At 39.0% G+C, this 21,678-nt stretch overlaps 3 protein-coding genes across 3 annotated transcripts; all 3 read right to left on the bottom strand.

The window, feature by feature from the left end:
• Positions 1-1,977: 1,977 nt before the first annotated feature.
• Positions 1,978-3,637, bottom strand: LOC149827708 (putative disease resistance protein RGA4). Its single transcript, XM_090018561.1, has 4 exons — positions 3,414-3,637; positions 3,215-3,308; positions 2,539-2,706; positions 1,978-2,436 (listed from the first exon to the last, which is right to left on the bottom strand). The coding sequence occupies exons 1-4, from the start codon at positions 3,635-3,637 to the stop codon at positions 1,978-1,980; spliced, it is 945 nt and encodes a 314-aa protein (XP_089874687.1).
• Positions 3,638-6,360: 2,723 nt separating this feature from the next.
• Positions 6,361-8,602, bottom strand: LOC149827707 (uncharacterized). The gene is made up of 6 exons (XM_090018560.1): positions 8,573-8,602; positions 7,163-7,255; positions 6,991-7,096; positions 6,771-6,916; positions 6,612-6,695; positions 6,361-6,538 (listed from the first exon to the last, which is right to left on the bottom strand). Exons 1-6 carry the CDS (start codon positions 8,600-8,602, stop codon positions 6,404-6,406), a joined length of 594 nt encoding a protein of 197 aa, XP_089874686.1. The 3' UTR covers positions 6,361-6,403.
• A 5,323-nt stretch (positions 8,603-13,925) lies between these two features.
• Positions 13,926-16,475, bottom strand: LOC149827706 (putative disease resistance protein RGA4). Its single transcript, XM_090018559.1, has one exon. The coding sequence runs from the start codon at positions 16,473-16,475 to the stop codon at positions 13,926-13,928; it is 2,550 nt and encodes an 849-aa protein (XP_089874685.1).
• Positions 16,476-21,678: the final 5,203 nt, after the last annotated feature.

Genomic DNA, 21,678 nt, shown 5'->3' with positions numbered 1-21,678 from the left:
CAATGATTTGAATGTTTTGAATGTATTATTGCAATACTTGATTTGAATGATTTGAATGTTTTGAATGTATTATTACAATACATGATGTGAATGATTTGAATGTATTATTGCAATACTTCATGTAAATAACTTGAATGATTTGAATGTATTGCAATACTTGATTTGAATTATTTGAATGTATTGAAATACTTGATTTAAATGATTTGAAACAATTTGAATGTATATTCTAACATTTTTTATTTGTTAGAATATGGTTCGTGGAGGTTACAGTGGTCATTCATCTAGTGGTAGTCAGTCTTAGCCTTCATTTTCACGGGCTTCTTTGATAAGTATATCATTTAACTAATTGAATACTTGATTAGTTGAAATGTGCATTCTAAGAATTTCTAAACCCTTTGTGTACCCAGATCTAGCCAAATAACATATTTTCAGGTTCAGGTCTAGTCCAAACGCAGCCTGTGTACATGATGTAAATAGTATTTATATTATCCATTTCTTTATTATATATGAATGCATATAATACTACTTGGGTAGGGTCTAGTGGGTTGGGATATCCAACAAAATTCACATCTCAAACCAACCCAAATAATACATGGGCCAAGGCCAGGCCAACCCGAGTTTCATTTGGGTCTTTATTTTATGCCCATACCCAGGTATTCAGATTAAGTCGATTGACAGTCCAAATTCCAGGTCAGTGCAGTGTAACCTACACTGCAGGGAGCCAGGATCAGGTGCCATCGCATCGCACACTTTGAAGTGTGCTGCTGCACCTGATGTCCTCCATCTTTGGCTAACAGTCTGTCAGTTGTGGGGCCCAAAAGCTGATGGAGGGCAGGCACACTCAAAGTGTGCCATGTGTTGGCAGCTGATCCTGGCTCCACTGCAGTCCATTGCGTTATAAGTGGTGATGAATCTGGCTTAACTAGATCTTGTATCACAAGATGTGGACTGAGCCCAGACAGCAAACTTCACCAGGCTCACTTCTAGTCAAATCTCATTTCAATGGGATCGGCCTGGGGTAAACTAAACGTAGCAGGATTGAATGAAGTTGAGAGACTAATAAGAAAATGTTTGTCAGCCCCCGAGACGGACTTCACGTATGTGAGAGATCCTGTGTTTGTCAACACCTCTGCAACCCTCCTCTAACTGGGGACAACCAGAGATGCAGAGCACTTTAAGTCGGGTGAGACCTTGCATCTTATCCGGCAAATTCCTCAGCTCCGGTAGACAGTACAATTGTAGACTCTGAAGCTAGGAGAACTCACACAGCCACCAAGGCAAGTGGGTCAGACTCTGGGGACTGACTACCATTACATCCCTGCAGAGCCGACTACCTGTAATTCTCAGATCTTCAAGTTGGTGGAAGTGTTGGACCCATTCCGGTAGGGAAGCAACTTCACCCTCCAAAACTATATGCAGTCTCCTGACTCTGCTGTGCAAGTTTCGGAAGCCACCCATTTTGGTGACCATCTCCTCCGATTCAACATTTAGCGTGAAATCGATCGAAGATGTCCTTGGAGCTTTAGGTATGGACAAAGCACCAGAGAGAATTTTTAGGTCCAAAAGGTTGGGGAGGTGATGGGGTTTCAATACTTTTGCAATGGAAGCCACAAGATCAGGGCAATCATATAACTACAACCTCTGATATTCTGGCTTCGGAGTGCACACTCTGGAAGAAGGTTGAGCTTGGGTATTCTGCAAAGCTTGAGTTTTCTCATGTTCTCTAGTGATGGCAAGGACGTTGAGTCAAGCTCAGGAAGACATGACATGCGCAACTCGTTGGGACTGGTGAATCATAGACAATGAGGCAGTGCCCTCGACTTTGGGCAACCATCAATATCCAAGAATTGCAGCCGAGGCATCAGAGTTCCTCCTTGTGCATTTAATGTCCAGTCCTCCAAGCTTTCCATATAACGAATGCTCAGCCTCTCTAACTTGGGAAACCCATCATCGATAATCTTCACATTGGAGGCACCTTCAATACAGTCTCACAAGGTTGGGCAAGCATCCCAACGAGGGGAGTTGTTCCAAGAACTGGCAATTAATCAAGGTGACGTCCTCCAAACACTTGTATCCTGCTGTGCTCAACCAAGCGGGAAGACTCATGCCTCCATAGTTGGTTATTGTCAATGCCTTGAGGCCCGTGGGAGGTCGAAGCTCTTCATATATACCCTCTACTTTCCTTGCAAATTCCTCATCAAACTCAGCAATGCATGTCTTATCGCAAGAAAGCTCCAACCGTTGCAGGTTTACTTTTCTCTCCAACTCCGCTTCTTTCGCCTCTTCCCTACTCCCTACTCTTTCAATGTGTTGTATGTGCAACGATCCTCTTAGACTGTTTAGGTGACGCAACTGAGCTATACCACTTCCATCCATCTCATCGCTTCCCACAATAAACCTTTCCAAGGTCTGTAATAAAGTCAGCCTCCCGATTTCCTTTGGCAGATGTTTTAAACTCAGGCATGTCTCCCAAATGAAGATGCCTTAGAGAATTCAGTTGTGAAATACCTTCGGGCAACATTTTGATGGGAGTATTACCGATGTCCAACCTTTGGAGTTCTCGCTTAGATCGGCAATCCATTCGGGCAACACTGCTATTGGCAAACCATTAACACTCAAGTACTTCAAAAGTGCTAACTTGCCCAATGACTCGGGCAATACATATGGGTCATTAGCATCAACAAACATTGAGTAGCCCTTAGCCACCTAAAACGTAAAATGTCTTCGAGGGAAAATCTTATTGTTCTTGTTAACAACAATGTGCTAATTTTTGTCTCTCTATCAAGATCTTCAAGTGGGTAATAATCTCCGTACGATGAAAACAAGAAGCGTGCTGGGTCGGATGCTCTTTTTGATATTAAAGCACTTGCATCTGAACACTCTTCACCTCTAACGAAGAGGGCAAAATCATGAACTATGTCGTGCAATTTGTAGCATGTTTCATTTCCAAAGCTTTTCTTTTCAAATCTTTCAATCAAAGAGTAATCAACCAATGCTTCATCTCAAGGTATCCCTCTGCCAAAGCCTCCGCATCTTTAGAAACGAAGCCTTCCGCCACCCATAACCTAACCAAATTATCCTTTTTCATCTCAAAATACTTTGGAAATATACCGCAATACGTAAAGCATTGCTTCCAACAACATTAAGTGCAAGAGGCAGTCCCTATGTCGTTTAGTCCATCAAACACTTCCTCGTTCTCATCCCTTCTTAATACTTCAGCTTTAAACAAAGACCAGCTCTCGTCATCCGATAAGCACTCCAGCTGATGCAAGTAAGCTGCATCCATTTCTAGCTCAACATTCTTAATCCTAGTTGTAATCAGCACCTTGCTCCCCACGGCACCAACTTGCAAGACGGCATTTAAATTTTTTCACCAGTCAAGATCCTACAGATCATCTAAAACAAGGAGAAACCTCTTCTCCTTTAGGTGTTGTTCAATCTCAGAGCACAAAGCATTCAACCCAATTACTCGAGAAGCTTCCCCACCAACAGCTTCCTCTAATATCTTTTTGAACAGTTCCGACTCTTGTAGCTTTTCCGATACACAAACCCACATTCGTTTTTCAAAATGTTCTGCATTTATGTTGGGATTGTGATAAACCTTCTGTGCAAGGGTCGTCTTTCCACATCCCCCCATGCCAACGATCGCTACTACACGATTTCCCAGCTCTTTTTTCAACCACTCCACTACCAGTTCTTCGTCTTTTTCTCTTCCAAAAATATGTGGCTCGGTGATGCACGAAATCGTTTGACGGCCCCGATGTATTTCTCCTGCAGTTTGGGAGGATCTTGACTCCCCCATAAAGATCCTTCTCTCTCCCAATCATACGGAGTCTCGTTTATTTTCTCTATCTCGTTAACTGTTTTGTTAAGCTAAGGGAGATTAAGACACTGACGAAAACAAAGAAAGAACTTGCGTGCCGTGCCTTCTGCAGTTTGGTTTTGACCCTATAGAGGTCCTTTGGCCAAAGATTAAACAACATATCAGATGGATAAAAAAATATTGATGGTTCCTGAGATTTAGTACTCTTTCTAAATAAAACTCTGTTTCTAGATTGACTTGGTCCTTTGGCCACATGGGCTCAGTAAACCGAGCCAAGTTAGTCAGTCCCATGTACGGCTCTCAGAAAGTGCTGGCTCTCCAAACAATTGCATCCCAGACAAATCAGTTCATCAGAAAAGAAAAACCAATAAACCGAGCCACCTTGACCTAACCCAGTAAATATATCTGGCCTAAGCACAACCCAGCCCAGCGGCATTGGCTCTTTTAACTCCTCTGGAGCATTTCGGGTCTTGCTTGGCTCGCCATATTATATGGAACAATATGGTAAAAATGAGCTGGTTATTTTTTCTTTCTATATGGCTCTGATCCTATGTCACAAAGACACGTCCACACGAGGATGAGTGGCGCAGATTCAACTCGCAACTTTGAAACTTTTTTTGAAAAAATAGGACACGAGGACATGGGAATTTTTTTTAATCAATAAAAAAACTAAACTTTTGATATTTTAATATCAAAAAAGAATTTTTATTAAAATAATACTTATATCATTAAAAATACGTAAATCATTAACATAATGGTTGTACGTGTCAGTGTCAGTGCCTATGCAACCTATCGTGTCCGATCTTTTTTTTATGAGAAATTATGGTGATGGCAGTGGGAAGGGGGCGATGAGTCATGTCACATTTAATGGCTTGGCAAGGTTATATTTCACGTTATATAAGAAGTGGGTGTGAGAAGCAATGCACAAAGCTTGAAATGAGGAGCGAGAGTTTGTCAAATGCATGGAATGTGAAGCATGTAATATTTAAGAAGGGAAAGTCCGTAAAAAGCCACAATTGAAGCAAGCACAAAATAATAACAAAAAACTAATTAAATTCTTCACTTTTGTTCAAACGCATCTTCTAAACTTTTACCCAAGTCCCCAAAATATTCATCTTCTATCTCGGTTTTATAAGAAAAAAATCAATTCAAAAAATATAATTTTTCCAACATTATGAAAAAATGTTCAATAAAATTCATATTTAGAAAAACAACTTAACATGTTTGAGAAATCAGCTTCTCATAAAGTTTCAGAAGCATCACAGAAGCACTTGGTTTTAACGATTCCAAAAACTGTCAACAATATATGCAACAGAATTTTGGATCGACAACATCCCAAATGCAAGTTTATGCATTCAATTTCATTGTTCATGAACTTGGTTATATTTCATAGACACTCTTATGTTGTGTTTAGGTGCATCTATTTTATCATATTGGGCCTTTGTATTGAATTTCGGTGCAGCTATATCCCAACTTGGCCCATTTCAGCTTGATAAGTGGGTACGTATCAAAATATAGAATTAAGGTGCATTTCATGTATCCAAGCAACCCTGCTGCTTCTGTATAGGCATTCAACAAATGGACTGGAATGAGACAATGAGAGATAAACGAGGTTAATGAAACAAAACCATATAATAACCAGTTTAGCGAATTAAAAAGAAGCTGAAATATATGACCTGTTTGAGAATGTGTCAATAATACATTTGTTTGAGATTGAGAATCTCATTGTGGAGGGAAAGGCCCATATCTCGAACCATAATGCTCATTATCATACTCACAAAACTTTAAAACGACCATGCCTATGATGCAAAAAAAATTGTGGAAGACCCATTGACAAGTTTGTTATTAATTGCCCACAAGGGCTCCGCTCATCTGGTAGGAGTGACTTAACAGGTTGACGGGACATCACAAGTTCAAAACCCATGGGTGTACACTTAAGTGGGCAGGGGGCAGCCATGCAAGGATCTGTGGCCATAAAGGAAATGAACTTGAATTAAGGAGTACATCTTCCTTAATGAGGGGATCCAGGACTTGAGAGGGGGCCATCTCAACAGCCTAGAATCCTATTTGCGTGCATGCGAGGTCGGCCCACCTCTCATGCACATACATGAAAAACTGACACAACGCATAACATTAAATATGATAATTAAATCAAAATTTGATTACAATTAAGTAAATAAATAAAAGTTTGGTATGGCAGTTTAGAAGGATCAAGGCGGGGGGGGGGGGGGGGGGGACCGTTTCACCAAGAAAGGAAAACCAATCTCATGGTTTCCGTGTTTGATTTTGGTCACAACGCTCCATTTCAAATATACTAAGAAAATATATAAAGATCTCATGGTTTCCGTGTTTAATTCATTAGAAAAAATATAGGAATATTTCTAGTCTAAATTTATGAAGCAAAAAAGAAAACAAAGAATTTTTCAAAAAACTGCAGACACTGTTTAGCTATTATGTTGGCATCCAAAATTGTGATGTTACAGAAGAAAACTCTCTCTCTCTCTCTCTCTCTCTGTGTGTGTGTGTGTGTGTGTGAACGCACACGCAGCAACCAGGCATCCTCGTGATTGTGTGGATAATTTAGTCTTCCCTGATTTTTGTAGACTTTAGAAGGTAAATGCTCTGTATCAATCCTTTACCAACATCACCTGCACATTTCAGAAGTTCCACAGGTTCGAGCGCCATTGCAGCACCATTGCTTTCAATTTTCCTCCTCTGAGAAACATAATTATCTGTTAGTGTCATACAGCAGCACTTTGGAAGCCCCATGCTTAAGTGGCATCATTACCTTCAATGGCTTTTCCCAAGTCAGACCAATGGCATCACCACCAAGAGAATCATACCACAATCCAAATGTATCACGAAACTCATGCTGCAAATAATCATAGTAGGTCTGAGCACTCAACAAAGAAAATTGTTCTTCAGTCAGTAAACAGTACGGATTTACCTTTATGTCCTCTATAAGACACCTTGCAGGATCAAAATTTACCATCAGCTTCTTCTTTGCTTCTGGGAAACCCCCAATCAACTCATTCAACGGGATGTATGGAGCAAAGTCTTTGCTGATGTTCCCATGAGCAAGCGGCCCCACCCCTACAAAATACAAGCATTTAGTATTTCTCTAGAGCAGAAATCCATATGACCCTTGTATACTCGGTTCAACCTACCTAAGTTGAGGTCAGACGAGAAAAGAAGCCGTACTGGATGGGGAAGCCTATCTTCATGTAGCAAGATTACAGCATCATAATTCTTCAAGGGAGTCCTGAATAGCGACTGCAAAGCAAACATTGTTAGGACTATGTACATAGATCAGCATGTATTGTAACTCGCTCATCTTACCTCCCACCTCCTTTGGCCGCTCTCACCCTGTAAAATTAGGTCTGTAAGAAAACTCTCCGTACTCCGAGCATAGGCTACATTTCTCTTTAAGACCTGTAATATTGATTGACATGCCAAAGGCGAACTTATCATCTATCAATCAACACTAAATTTGATAAGTTTAAGATCTAAAGATAACAGAGATTCAAGTGGAGGAACAAGCACCCTCTTCCTCTCACATCTCAAATACATAGACATGCATGATATCCCGCACAGGCTCCAACGACATTCATACGCACAGAACAGACACATGATGTAGCAAACATGGCCTTTACAAACTAAAAGAGAGTTAATGCAGGAATGTCCAAAAAATCCAGCACTCAAATGGGTCAAAGATCATGTTCACACATGCACACAAATGAAGCTAGGAGTAAATGAATTCACACCAAATCAGGAAAAATCAGACTGGATTATTTATATTTTAGTCTCTCTCTCTCTCTCTCTCTCTCTCTCTCTCTCTCTTAAAAACGCAAGCAATAAATGTTGCCTGCCAGCCCATGTGAGGTAGGGCAGGCAACTTGAAGTGAAGGGAGGCACCCTCAGTCCTTTTATAGGTTCATGTGAGGGCCTTCATGTTCCCTTCAATAAGAGATTGTTCCCATTCAAATGGGAACATGCAATGGCCTTCTCCCATTTCATTGAAATGAGAAGGGTTAATGTCAAAACACGAATGCTTTGAGCTGAAACAGGTAAGCTTCATTTTCTTGAAAAAATGGTGTCCCTCAACAAAGTTTAGAAGTTTCTCTTGTTACTTATTGCAGAGATTTTCGTGAATTTCTTGGAGTGGTCTTTCTTCTAAAATACTGTGGATGCATTTGTTTTGTGTTTGACTGAGTATTAAAGGATCAATTTTGTAAGTGATCCTCATTCCACATGAAAGTGATTTGTGGATGTTTTCCACTCTAAAATCAATTTTCTACCTCTTCCATCATTTAAGCAAATTTCTGCAGTAAATGGTCATTATTATCCTAAAAATTGAGAAAGGAGCTGGACCATTGTTCCTAGTGATGCTGGTGCAAATGACGGAATGAGATGGCATGATGATTCCCACTCTCATGAGTATTTTTATTGAAAATAAACCCTGTACTTTTCCTTTTTTAAACAAAATTTTAAGGAAATAGATCTAGATAACAGGAATTTTATTTTCATTTTGTTAGAGAAAATGAAATTTTTGGAAAAAAAAACTCATGGAAATCACTTTTTCACAACTTGGGATTTAAAAGCTGCACTAGATTTTGGTTTATTCACAGGGCAGCTTGAAAGTATACTAAGTGTTGGAATGGGTCATCGTTAGATTGCGGATTGTTCTTTCCTGCCAAATATACCATAAGCCATCAGGTTATGGTTCTCTAATTTTTCCAAACCATGTACCGTTTTCTCCTCCTCATCATCATCATCCATGGAGCCAGCTCAACTTGTTTTATCAACTCTATACTGTCTAACATGCCCTTCTGCTCTTTCTGTGATAAAGAAAGGATACTTTTAAAGGAGAACCTCTGAAATCGATGAAACTACTGTTTCTTCTGCATTTGACATAAAAAGCATTTGTTAGCCTAGGCAAATCCTCTTTTCTGCAGATTATTTTGTGTTATCGCTCCATTGACAGTTGTGGGCCATGATAGCATAAAAAACTTGGATCCTACTGTCTCAGCAGTGATTTAGACTGATCTCTATTGTTTTCAGGTTGACGTCACAAGACCCATGAATACTGAGCCTTTTGACAATCGTACCTTGTGTTGCAAGCGTAAATCTCAAACTGGATTTGGAATACAGCATTTCTTAATGTAACCAGTTTTGTATCTTTGGCAGAGACACCTGCTCGAAACATTGATATAGCATCTATGAGTTTGCTCATCTTATGCATTGGTTCTTTAAGAGTTCAGATGTTACATTTATTGGCTGGCTTGGTTGTGTCTTGTGACTAAGCTTGGGAAGTTGAGAGCATTCCTTTAAATCAAGAGAATGCATGGATGTCCTATTTGTATTGATTCATCTCATTGGATAAGGTTTACTTGTTCCACGAGGAAATTTGTACCCTTCATGCTTAAGAAATGACTTCACCCTCTTTGATTTCTGGGTAATTAGATGCAGTCTATGTTGTCAACTATCCAATATATTTGCTTCATGGTGGGAGCCAGGACTTTTTACTTGAGAGATCACATGGTGTGTTGTTACGATCTCCTGGTATGAACAAGGGAGTTCATTCAATTCTTGACAACTAATCAGATGAGAGATGATGTTGATGAAGTGTGGTGCTCATCCTTGATTCCGAGTCCAAATATTTGCAGCCTTTGCTTGCTATGTCCAAGTATTTCATCGACGTTAAGGCTTTTTTGGGGGGGTCTGTATTAGCCAAGGAAATGCCAAATGATGGATTTATCAAATCTAAGATTTAGGTTTCAGTAATACGACATTTCCATCTGTTTTGTTTGAAAACCTCTTTAAGATTCCGTCTAGACTTGACAACTCCAATGCCAACTACTGGCTCCTAAAGATCATGAGGTTTTTGGTAGTGATAGGGGTGTCAACTGCCAATGGATTGGATTTGATAAATCTTTGATTTGAATTCAATGCTCTAACAATTCCTCATTCCAAATGAGCGTGTCAAGGACTTCGCAAATCCCCTTTGATTCCTCGGACGCAAGCTCCTAAACCGAGGCTAAGGCTCTGTTTGAGAACTGGAGATGGGGATTTAATGAATCTTACCTGCCCCACCTGCAGCTTCAGTTGTTTGGATGTTTAGATTTGGAGATGGAAGTAACATTGGGAGTGGAGAAGGCCTCTTTTCAAAAGGAAGAAGTTGTCAACACCAGCCTCATCTCCCATTTTCTTCTCCACTCCCATCATTCCTCTCCATCTCCAACTCCCAAACAAAGACTAAATGTGACTGACTATTGTCGTGAACAAGTCATATTCTCTCTGCAGCTAGCTTTCACTAGGTAACATTTGATTCATTGGCCAAGCATTGAAAGTAAAGAATTAGAGAGTAGATAATATTTTAGGGCAGTGAACAGTCTTGTCAAATGGGATGATGAACCTCTTGGATCTGGTTAACCCTTTGGGTTGAGTCTGACTGGGTTTAGACATGTTTAGGTGCTAATCTGAGTAGAGAACCAGGATTTACCTGATTGGAATGGACTGGGCATGGCTAGATTAGATACATGTCGGGAATTTCGGATCCTGCAGGCAGGGTGGGGATCCAGATAAGGATGTAAATGGATTGGTTAAGTTTGGAGACTCTCCAACATGATCAGATCTGGTTTGGACCCAGGTGCAGACTTGTGATCAGGTTTGAAAACTCCAATGCTAGCCCAAAAGGATCTGTGTAAATTCTGATATTTTGCGGTTTGGTGGTCTGAAAGTAAGGGTCCAAATGGCTTGGATATGTACTGGATCATGGATGACCTGAATCCGACCCTCTATCTTAAGCAATATGTCTGAATCAGGATCCACATTCGAATATCTTATTAGAAAAATGTTGAATCTAGGTCCAAATCTTATTGGCATACTGGATATATATGGTAAAAAATGGGTAGAAACAAGCATTTTACATGCAAAAACTATAAACACATCACATTTGATTTTGACGGGGTTATAGATCCAAGAGAAATTTTTGATCCAAAACTCAGATTGGATCTGAAAAAGTTTGACTACATAACTCTTGTCTGATGATTCTGATCCAACATTCTGATCTTTTAAAGATAATATGTTGGATCCAGAGCAGAGTCCAACTAAACCAGATTTATTTACACAGCTATTTGAATGCCCTTTACAAGATCTTGCCAATCATCTTATCGGACCTCTGTACTGGTCAACCATCAGGTCCATCACCGAAGTAACTTGCACAGGTAGGATATTTGACTTGGATCCAGACCAATTTATATGATACTTGTAACTCCCCTACCTGGTAAGGCTGTAAACAGTTGGGATTCAAGATGGATATCCAACCGAATCAAAATCTAATTCTGTTTAGTCAGATTCAGTAGTGAAGTCGGATCTGGATTCAGTATCAAGTTTTGCATGAGTCCAACTAAAATCCAACTCTGAATGCATGTAACTGTTGGATTTTAAGCAAGTCAGATCCAGGTTTGATTTTGGTTGATCCCCATCCATCTCTGGATCCAATATGACATGTCCGATTAGGTCTGACTCATAATGCATAGATCCAACACAAGTCTGGCCCGTTTACATCCCTACACCCTGTTGTGGGGGAGCTACAGGAGTGTAGTGCATCTGGTTCCAGGTCCATGAAGAGTCCACTAAAAGTAGAGGTGCAAATGGATCAGACTGGGCCAGTTCATGCCAGACCTGAAGCCAATATAGGAACATTAGATCTGGATCAGATCCAATGAGCCAAGGTTGAATTGATCCTAATTATATGTGGTAATACGGAATCCAGTAAAAAAATAAGCTACTGACATGTTAAAAATGTAAACAGATTGGATTTTGATCTGAATTTGAATTAGTTACAATTTGCAACATTGATCTGAATCTGATCCAAACACAAAAACAACCCCATTTGTTTTTCTCACCTTACCTATCAGCAAGTTCCGATCCTTTTGCTCGAAATTTCTTTCTTCGTACCAAACTGCTTGAATCAGATCCTAGTGTTGTACATTCAGATTAAAGTATCACAAGCTGGAAATAGCATGACAGTTATGTCACAAAGACACGTGGACGCGAGGATGCGGATTCGATGTGTAAGTTTGAAAATCTTTTGAAAAAAATCCTTTATGATGATACAGATTTTTAAAAAAATTTAATCAATAAAAAACTATTTTTGATACTTTAATATTCAAAAATGCATTTCATTGAAATAATACTTAAAACATTTCATTGAAATAATGTGTGGGTGACCATGCCTACGTGTCTGCTCATGTCAGGGTAGGGGTGTTACTGGGTCGGACCCAGGTGGAACCAGACTTGGACCAGATTTCGGGTATGATATCGGGTCTAATCGGGTCTAATATAAGAGAAACTATACCCGGATCCCATAAGAACTACATAAACCAGACCTGGTAAAATAATAATTTTTTTATCATTTTTACATTGAAATTATGCAGGTCTTATTCGGAACTCGGGTTGGGCCTGGGTCTGGCATAAAACTACATAAATTATACCCGGATCTATGTATTAAGCGGACTTTCGGGTCTAGACCTCGATCTTAATCAGGTCTTTTTATTTGTCAGGACCCTATAGGGTTTGGTACCAGTTGGATCTGGGTAAACCAGACCCGTTGACACCCTATATGTCAGGGGACTAACGCCACCAAAATGGCGTGTCCTGTGACATAGCATGTCAGACTCAGATTGGATATAGGACCATATCCGATTCTTTTACACCCTTAGCTAAAAGCCTAAAAGTATGACTTGGATCCGACCCATTTACTTTTAGACCGTTGCTTCAGTGAAATAGTCAGGAGGGCATTTTGGTCAGGTTGAAGCAACAACATTTGTGGTTGGCGATTTGGCACTGGGAAAGTGAATGAGATTATTTATGGGGGAAAAAAACAACTTTGCCCTAAAGTCTTCTTGCTCTCAAACTCTCAACTACAGTGGAAAAAATGGTCGCAAGGAAAAATCTCTTGATATATTGAAAATTAGGTTTTTCTCATAAAATCTTAGAAAATATTAACTTATGAAACGATATAAAAACTACAAATATTGTAGGCAAACATAAACAGCTATTTGCTATTTTTTTTATGACGAAGGAAAACCCTCACCGAGAACCGGGTCACTACGGGTTGAGGACTCGACCACCCAGCCTTACGTGCCCCGAAACGTGATAAATTGTTATTTGCGTTTTGTTAATATCGTGACAAAACGTGATTTTTTAAAAAAGAATAAACAATATTTTGAAACTATCACGATTTTGGTATTTATTTTTAAAAATATGATAACAAAATCAATAGTTCAAAGTAGATGGCGATGGCAAAACTTCAGTGGTCTCTGGTGCCATGAGAGGACCCGGTACGTCTGCTGGACCTTGGTGCCATGAGAGAACCCGGTAAGTCTGCAAGACCTTGTTGCCATGAGATCGAAGCTGGAGTTTCACCCTCATATGCTGAAAATTCGAAAAAAGAAAACAATAACAACAAGAAGCTTACCGAGTACAATTTATTCTAATTAACTAGTGTCAATGTATCGGGTATTGATGTAAATCTGATCTCCTGATCCCGGATCTACTGGAAAATTCTATCAAAACTGCAATCTATCTAAAGAAATAACTAGAAATAACAGAAAATTTGATAAAAACTAGAAAAAATTCTTATATTCCAACTCTGATCTTCCTCTGGATTTCTCATTTTCATAAAGAAGAAGATTTTCGAATTCTGATAAAAGCAACATACTTATTAGGATAACCATCTAAAAAGATAAAATATATCTTGAAATTGTGGATCAGATATAATGATCCAAATACAAGTAAATCCAAAATAACAAACAAAAATCCAAAATACAAATGGATCCAAATGAACCCTGGTCTTTTGCTCCACTCCTGCATCAGGTATCCAAACCTTTTGTGTGTACCCAGATCCAGCCAAATAACATATTGTCTGGTTCAGGTCTCAGATCAGGTTGTGCCAGGTTGAAAAAAAAAACAATGGTCCAAACGCAGCCTGTGTACATGATGTAAAGAGTATTTATATTATCCATTTCTTTATTAGATATGAATGCATATAATACTACTTGGGTAGGGTCTAGTGGGTTGGGATATCCAACAAAAATCACAGCTCAAACCACCCGAGCTCGACTTTAGGTATGTGAGAGATCTTGTGGTTGTCAACACCTCTGCAACGCTTCTCTAATCGGGGACAATCACGGATCCAGAGCAATTCAAGTCGGGTGAGATCTTGCATCGCATCCGACAGACTCCTCAGCTTCGGTAGATACCGCAGTTTTAGACGCCGAAGCTCGGAGAACTCACACAGCCACCCAGGCAAGTCGGTCAGATTGGAGCCCTCTATAATGAAAAGCTCTTCAAGTTGGTGGAAGTGTCGGACCCATTCCGGTAGGGAAGAGACTTTCCAGTTCAAACTGATTTCCAGGCTTCGGAGTGCGGTCATGTGTCGTTGAGAATCAGGCAGTGCCCTCAACTTTGGGCAACCATAAATTTCCAAGAATTGCAGCCGAGGCATCAGAGTTCCTCCTTGTGCATTGAATGTCCACTCCTCCAAGCTTTTCATGTCACCAATGGTCAGCCTCTCTAACTTGGGAAAACCAGCTTGTCTCCCACCTCCGTGAAACCCATCATCGATAATCTTCACTTTGGAGGCCCTTTTAATACACAGACTCACAAGGTTGGGTAAACATCCCAACGAGGGGAGTTGTTCCAAGAACCTGCAACCATAAATCTCTAAGTATTGCAGCCGAGGCATCAGAGTTCCTCCTTGTGCATTGAATGTCCACTCCTTCAAGCTTTTCATGTCACCAATGGTCAGCCTCTCTAACTTGGGAAAACCAGCTTGTCTCCCACCTCCGTGAAACCCATCATCGATAATCTTCACTTTGGAGGCACCTTCAATACACAGACTCACAAGGTTGGGTAAACATCCCAATGAGGGGAGTTGTTTCAAGAACGCGCAATTAACCAAGGTGACGTCCTCCAAACACGTGTATCCTTCTGTGCTCAACCAAGCGGGAAGACTCATGCCTGCATAGTTGATTATTGACAATTTCTTGAGGCCCGTGGGAGGTCGAAGCTCTTCACATATACCCTCTACTTCCCTTGCAAAGTCCTTGTCAAATTTATTTAAGCGTTTGTAATCGCAATAAAACATCAACTTTTGCAGGTTTACTTTTCTCTCCAACTCCGCTTCTTTCGCCTCTTTCCTACTCCCTGCTCTTTCAATGTGTTCTATGTGCAATGATCCTCTTAGACTGTTTAGGTCACGCAACTGAGCTATACCGCTTCCACTCCCATCGCTTCCCACAATAAACCTTTCCAAGGTCTGTAATGAAGTCAGCCGCCCGATTTCCTTTGGCAAATGTGTTAAGAAACCCGTGCCTTCCAAATGAAGATGCCTTAGAGAACTCAGTTGTGAAATACCTTCGGACAACATTTTGATGTCAGTATCACCAATGTCCAAGATTTGGAGTTGGCTTAGTTGGGCAATCGATTCGGGCAACGCTGCTATTGGCAAACCATTAACACTCAAGTACTTCAAAAGTGCTAACTCGCCCAATGACTCTGGCAATTCCCATGGGCCAAAAAAATCACCACCTCTTCTAATGTGTCTCTGGTAATTCAGATCTAACACCCTTAGGCACCTAAAAAGTAAAATGTCTTTGAGGGAAAATCTTATTGTTCTACTTAACAACAATGTGCGAAGTTTTGTCTCTCTACGAAGATCTTCAATTGGATATTTATCTTTGTCCGATGAAAACAAGAAGCGTGCTGGGTAGGATACACTTGCATCTGAACACTCTTGGCCTCTTACGAAGAGGGCAAAATCATGAACTATGTCGCGCAATTTGTAGAATGTTTTGTTGTTTCCAGATCTTTCCCCTTCAAATCTTTCAATCAAAGAGCAATCAACCAATGCTTCAAAGTATTCCTCTGCCAAAGCCTCCGCATCCGAACCTTCGTCATCAGAAACAAAGCCTTCCGCCACCCATAACCTAACCAACTTATCCTTTTCCATCTCAAAATCCTTTGGAAATATACAACAATACGTAAAGCATTGCTTCAAGTGAAAGGGTAGATCAATATAGCTCCATGCAATTTTAGAAACATCGTTATCATTCGCATAGTCTACTAAATGGTCGAGGATGAGTGAAATCGTTTCACGGACCCGATGTATCTCTTGCGAGGTTCTTGACTCCCCCGTAACGGGAACTAGGCCATAATCAACCGTCTCTCCCAAAATCACACCGAGTCTCCCGTTTATTCTCAAAATCTCACCGAGTCTCACTTTTATTTCGTCTATCTCGTTAGCTGTTTCGTTAAGCGAAGGGACATTACGAAAACCATGAACTGACTTGCGTACCTTCGGAGGTCGGGTTTGTGTATCACAAACCTCATGGGTCTTGGTTTTGACCCTATGGAGGTCGATTGCGTCTTCAGCATCATAAACGACCGCGTTCATCCTCGATACCCAATCCTTGATAGCCTTCGAGGTGAATTGCTTGTCATGTGCATCTCTAAGGAAGGGCTGAATGGCCTTCAATTCACTCTCCAGTTTTGACAGACCTTCTGTCACTGAAGCGAGGGCTTTTGCTTTCTCGATTTCCAGGTCATTCAGTTTGTTCAACAAAGGGGAAATGATGTCTGTCATTCTTTCGCACACACAGAGGCACAGGCACACAAGGGAGTGGAAAGAGGCAAGATGGTGCAGGCAGACTGGTAAGGATTTGATAAAGGTAATGAAACCAAGGAATAGGGTGCAGGCAAGGGATGACAAATAATTGAACCCCTCAACTTGGGCAATAGTTTAAACCAACTTGATTCAACAGATGGGGATGTGACCAAAATTCCAAATAATGCCACTTGTTCGATTTCCTCAACCATCGTCACCCAATCTTGACCCCGCTATTGATGATATCAAAATTCCAATAATGCGATTTGTCTGTTTTCCCAACCACCGTCACCCAATCTTGACCCCACTGTTGAAGATATCGAAATTCCAATAATGCAGACTGCTTTTCAGCATTGCTATGAAAGGGTTGTATTCAGTGTATAGGAGGGCAACCCAGGCCGGCTTCATATCTCCCATTATTCTTTTACGACTCTTAGTTTGACATTTCTTATGTTTTAAATCGTCCCACTGTGGTGGGCCATTTGGAAGGAAAGGAACTCCTGCCTTCACAAGGGGGGATATCATGATCCTTGGGCATTTTTCAAACTTGTTATGGTGCGACTGAGGTGGGGTTCAAACCCACCATCGTTCCTGAATTGCTATCCTCTCCAAGTCGATCGGTTGTCGAAATACTTTGCTGTATGGTTTTTTGGTGCTGTTCTTAATGAGTTGTTTTCCTCTTTCTCAAAAAATAACTCAAGTTATTTGCTTGTTGGATACCATTATCATTTTGAATGGCTGCACATTGTCTATTCTTGGGAAAATCTTGACCATGGAAAACCTTTTGAATTTTTTGGTTTCCGTTGGAAAATATTAGCATATATGAGGATATATAAAAGTATACATACATATATAAATAACATAAAAAAATACATAAACTGTTTAATCATGATAATGTCACAACAAAAAATGTGATCTTTTTAAAAGCAAGTGCTATTTTAAAAAAAAAGATCGCACTTTTTAGTATTTGTAAATATCAGCCTTTCTAAATATCAGAATACAATTATAATATTAGTGGCACGATTCTAACCCACTGTCTCAAATGGGATCCCATTATGCATTTGAATATTGGATACACATGCATGTGATGCCCACTTTTTTGAAAATATTAATTCCACTGGGGTGCCAAACGTTGTATTAAATGACAGCACTTTGTTTTGTCGTCTTTAAGCTTCAATGAATCCTACTCTTGTCAAATATACAGGCTTGAATAATCTGAATCCTTTGTGCCGCCTGCTTGAGATCCATGTTTTTTGTAAATGACCACACTATCCTTAAAAATAATGGTATTTCATAGTGTCCACAAGATATTGCAATATTCCTCAAATACTCACACCTGCTCATTTGTAACTATTTTATGCAAACCCACAACACTGCCTTACCGCTGTCGTTGCAACATATGTAGCGACACTCCTTTATAAGACACTTTTTTTGGAGGCAACAATGACACCATCAACACCATTCATTTTTTAGAAGTGACACTCTTTTGTTGGAAATAACAACGATACCGTAATACTTATGTTATAACTCCATTGCAGAGCTGCAACAAGTGATGAAACAGAGAACCAAAAAAAGATGAAGATATAGTCCATTACATAGTAACGTAAGGGAGAGAGAAAGCAGTCCATTCCCACGACCACAGTTGCTGAAGAAAATAGGTAACTTCTGCGGAAAATGCAGCAGAAAGGCACAACAATATGCAATAAAAAACAGAAAACTGTATTTGACAATGTTCTCTTACCCGTGCCAAATTTTTTTAGTGACATTAGCAAGTATGAGTTGTGAAGGTCGAGATATATTTGATAATGTCCACTTACATATATCATTTAAATATATATAATATATATTAATTTTTAGTAAACAAAGGTTCGTATATTTTGGAGACATTAGCGAAAAGGTTGAACTATATTTGTGGAGGGGTAAAAATGTTATAAAAAAATAGAAAATCAAAATTTTGAATATACAGAGGATTTTGCCAAATTGCTAGCTATTTCAAAAAGCGCACTAATTTGCAAGGACAGTACTTTCATTTTCGTACCTATTGTTAGCTATCCAGTATTAGAATACAAACCCTAACCAGGTCTGAAACTTTGAAACAAAGTTTTCAATTGGATCAGGACTCATGGACATATTTGAAAAAGTAGTGCAGCCTTGGGTTGACCATATCGAAACAGATTTTTGTCTTTTAGTGGCAGTTACGATGCAAATGGATTCAATAATGCCCGGATTGTTCTTATTTTGCTTTGTAGATTCAAATATGAGCATGGATCTGAATGATGTCCAATGAGATAGGCTGAATCCGGATTTAAGCAAAATATATAGTAGAATATATATAGGGAAAAAAGAGATTTTAGCTGTGGTCAAGACCGCCCCTAAAAACTGTATCAAGCGCAAAATAATTTGCACAACTGATGGCGCATCAGCTGCACAAAATCATTCTATTTGGCAGCGGATTTGTTGTTTGATGATACAGGTTTTATATATATATATATATATATATATATATATATATATATATATATATATATATATAGAGAGAGAGAGAGAGAGAGATGTTTGTGTGTGTGAGAAATGATCAGTGCTAAATATGGCATGGTGGTAAATGAAATATTTTATCAGATTTTCAGTGTTTTTTCAAATTTTTGTAAAGATGTGTTCAACATGATTGATTTATTAGAAATTGATACCATTGGTTAAAAAAAATGGTATTTGAAGTCTCAAAAATTTATGAAAATTATAGGCCATTAATTTTTTAATCCCCATAAAAACCCATCCATGTATTGGAATCAAATCCTCCGAGAACTGATTCCTATAAAAACAAGCATATAAAATTTTGATAAAATTGCCCTCTTTTAGGAAAGTGATAACTTTTAATTTTATTGTCTCAAGGCACCTGAGATGTTTTTTTATTGAGAAATTTTCAAATACCTCCAAACTTTTCTATCTAATTCATGTGCGTCTTTGTGATTTACCTTGACTAATCAAATGACGAGTATGGGTCCGTGCTAAATGAAATATGTTAAATGAAACGTGCCATTCTATTTTTAAATTTTCACCATACAAATGCTATTTACGTACTTGATTTTATAGGAATCAGCTCTTGAAGTTCGAAAAAAAACAGTTAAAAATCTTTGTAAATTTTGAACTCTCCAAATATCATTTTTGAAACTTGCCAAATAAGTTTTTCAGGGTTTTTAGTTTTATTTTTAAAATTCTGACCGTACAGATGCTTATGTACATGATTTTATAAGGATAAGCGATCTTGAAGTGTTCTACTCCGGTGAATTTTTATAACGTTAGAAAAAAAAACAGTTCAAAATCTTTGTAAATTTTAGACCTTTTTTATAGTGCCTTCAAAGAGACATATTTTTCATGTTGATGAAAACATGCATTAATGAAGCAATGACACTGAATGGCAGAAACATTTGTGCCTTGATTTTGCATTACAGACATATACTTCTTTTTGGAGGTTGTGTGTTAGATGCACATGTATTTCTTGGACATGGGACTCAAAAATGAACTTGGAAATATATTACACCAAAACATGTTCATTACCTCTTTGTTATCCACTGTATGGCCACTCTTGTCATGAATCATGATCCATTATTTTAAAAAGATGAAAAGACAAGCTTAGTTTTCTTTTCAAGTAAGAAAACATGTGCAACTGCTCCAAAAGAGAAAAGAGTAAATATTGTATTCCTTCACAAGGAAAATATCAAAGCTGAGTTTGAGTTCAAAAATTAAACAACAGCCAGGACTGGATATTCAAGTAAAGTTAGATAATGAATATATTGCTAAGTAATGTGAGAAAATGAAGTTGACACTTCATTATAAATCTTGGTCTATAAAAGGTACTCCAATGGTTTTATCATATCAAACAACAAAGTGCATATTCTTATGCATATGTTGAGACAAATACATGCAGGATGAACAAAAATGCAACTATTCTCAAACAGATATGGTCAATATACACGATGTTAACTTAACATGAACTTCAGAAGACGAGATCAAGAACCAGGAGGTCAAACAGGAATACTGAGCATGAATAAAACCTTAGTGACACTAAAATGCTTGCGACTTTCACATAGTAATACTGTCGCTGTCATGTAATGATCATAGTTGCCATTACATCAAACACTTGGTATGCAAATCACTAAAGAGCAGAAAATCAAAGAGCGGAGAAACCGAACTTGAACAAACAAACAAACAAAAATAAAATGCATATGAACATGGGTGCCATAAATCAAAAAGGAGCATTAGGGCTTTTGTGCGATTCATGGGTTGTGCCATAAATAAAAAACAATCAAGGGGCAGTGTGCTCGTCAATCCGAGAGAGCAAGAGGGGATCCAGGAGGCGGCTCGACGATGATAGTCCGACCACGGAAAGGAAGTGTGTTGCTCGTCGTAGGTGTGGTGGTTGGTCATTGCAGAGCAGTTATAGAGATAGAGAGAGTAGCACATGGCGACATAGAGGAGGGAGGCGGAATCCGAACATAGATCCAACTTAAAACATTTATCTGAATCTGAACCTATTTTGAAAGCAATCCTAATGGGAAAATCTGAATTCAATTTGAACAACCTTTTGGATCTTACGTTAATAATCCATATCTGAAAATAATGTCAGATTCAGATCCATGAAACAAGTTGGTACTCTCAACTTTCTCAGTGGGTTGCTAGAATATTGCTTTTTCTCATGTCTAACAATGGATTCATTTTCTTGTTTTCAAAAGCCCACTACCAAAAGTAAGCAGGAGATCACATACGTACGAGTTCTTGGTTTTTGGTATCCAAAGTTGTATTCTTGTTAAGGAAGCAGTCTATAATTTCCCTTAGTTTGTTGCCATCATTTTGAGCACTTAGTAAATGGGGGCATGATGTTATGTTACTCTCTATCTGTACACTCATCTGCGCCTAATCCATAATCTAGCTCTAAAAAATGTCATACCATCAAGTATCAAAAACGACCCACAAAAAATACATCAATAAAATGAGAGAGGAATCTCAATCAATATTTTAATGATATTTTTCAATTACCATTGAGCATCAAGAAACCCATTTTACATCACCAAACAAAAACAATTTTCATCAAAGAGATCAAGATTCCACTAGCTAGCCAATAATTTACAGAATTTCAAAGCGAATCCATATTCACGTCAACGCCAAACCCCAGGATAACCTTAGA

The sequence above is a fragment of the Nuphar pumila genome, chromosome 10 (assembly GCF_984573655.1).
Source record: "Nuphar pumila chromosome 10, dmNupPumi1.hap1.1, whole genome shotgun sequence".
In the NCBI taxonomy this organism is placed as follows: domain Eukaryota; kingdom Viridiplantae; phylum Streptophyta; class Magnoliopsida; order Nymphaeales; family Nymphaeaceae; genus Nuphar; species Nuphar pumila.
Note: the sequence above shows the minus strand (reverse complement) of the source record. Positions and strands in the feature narration are given on the sequence as shown.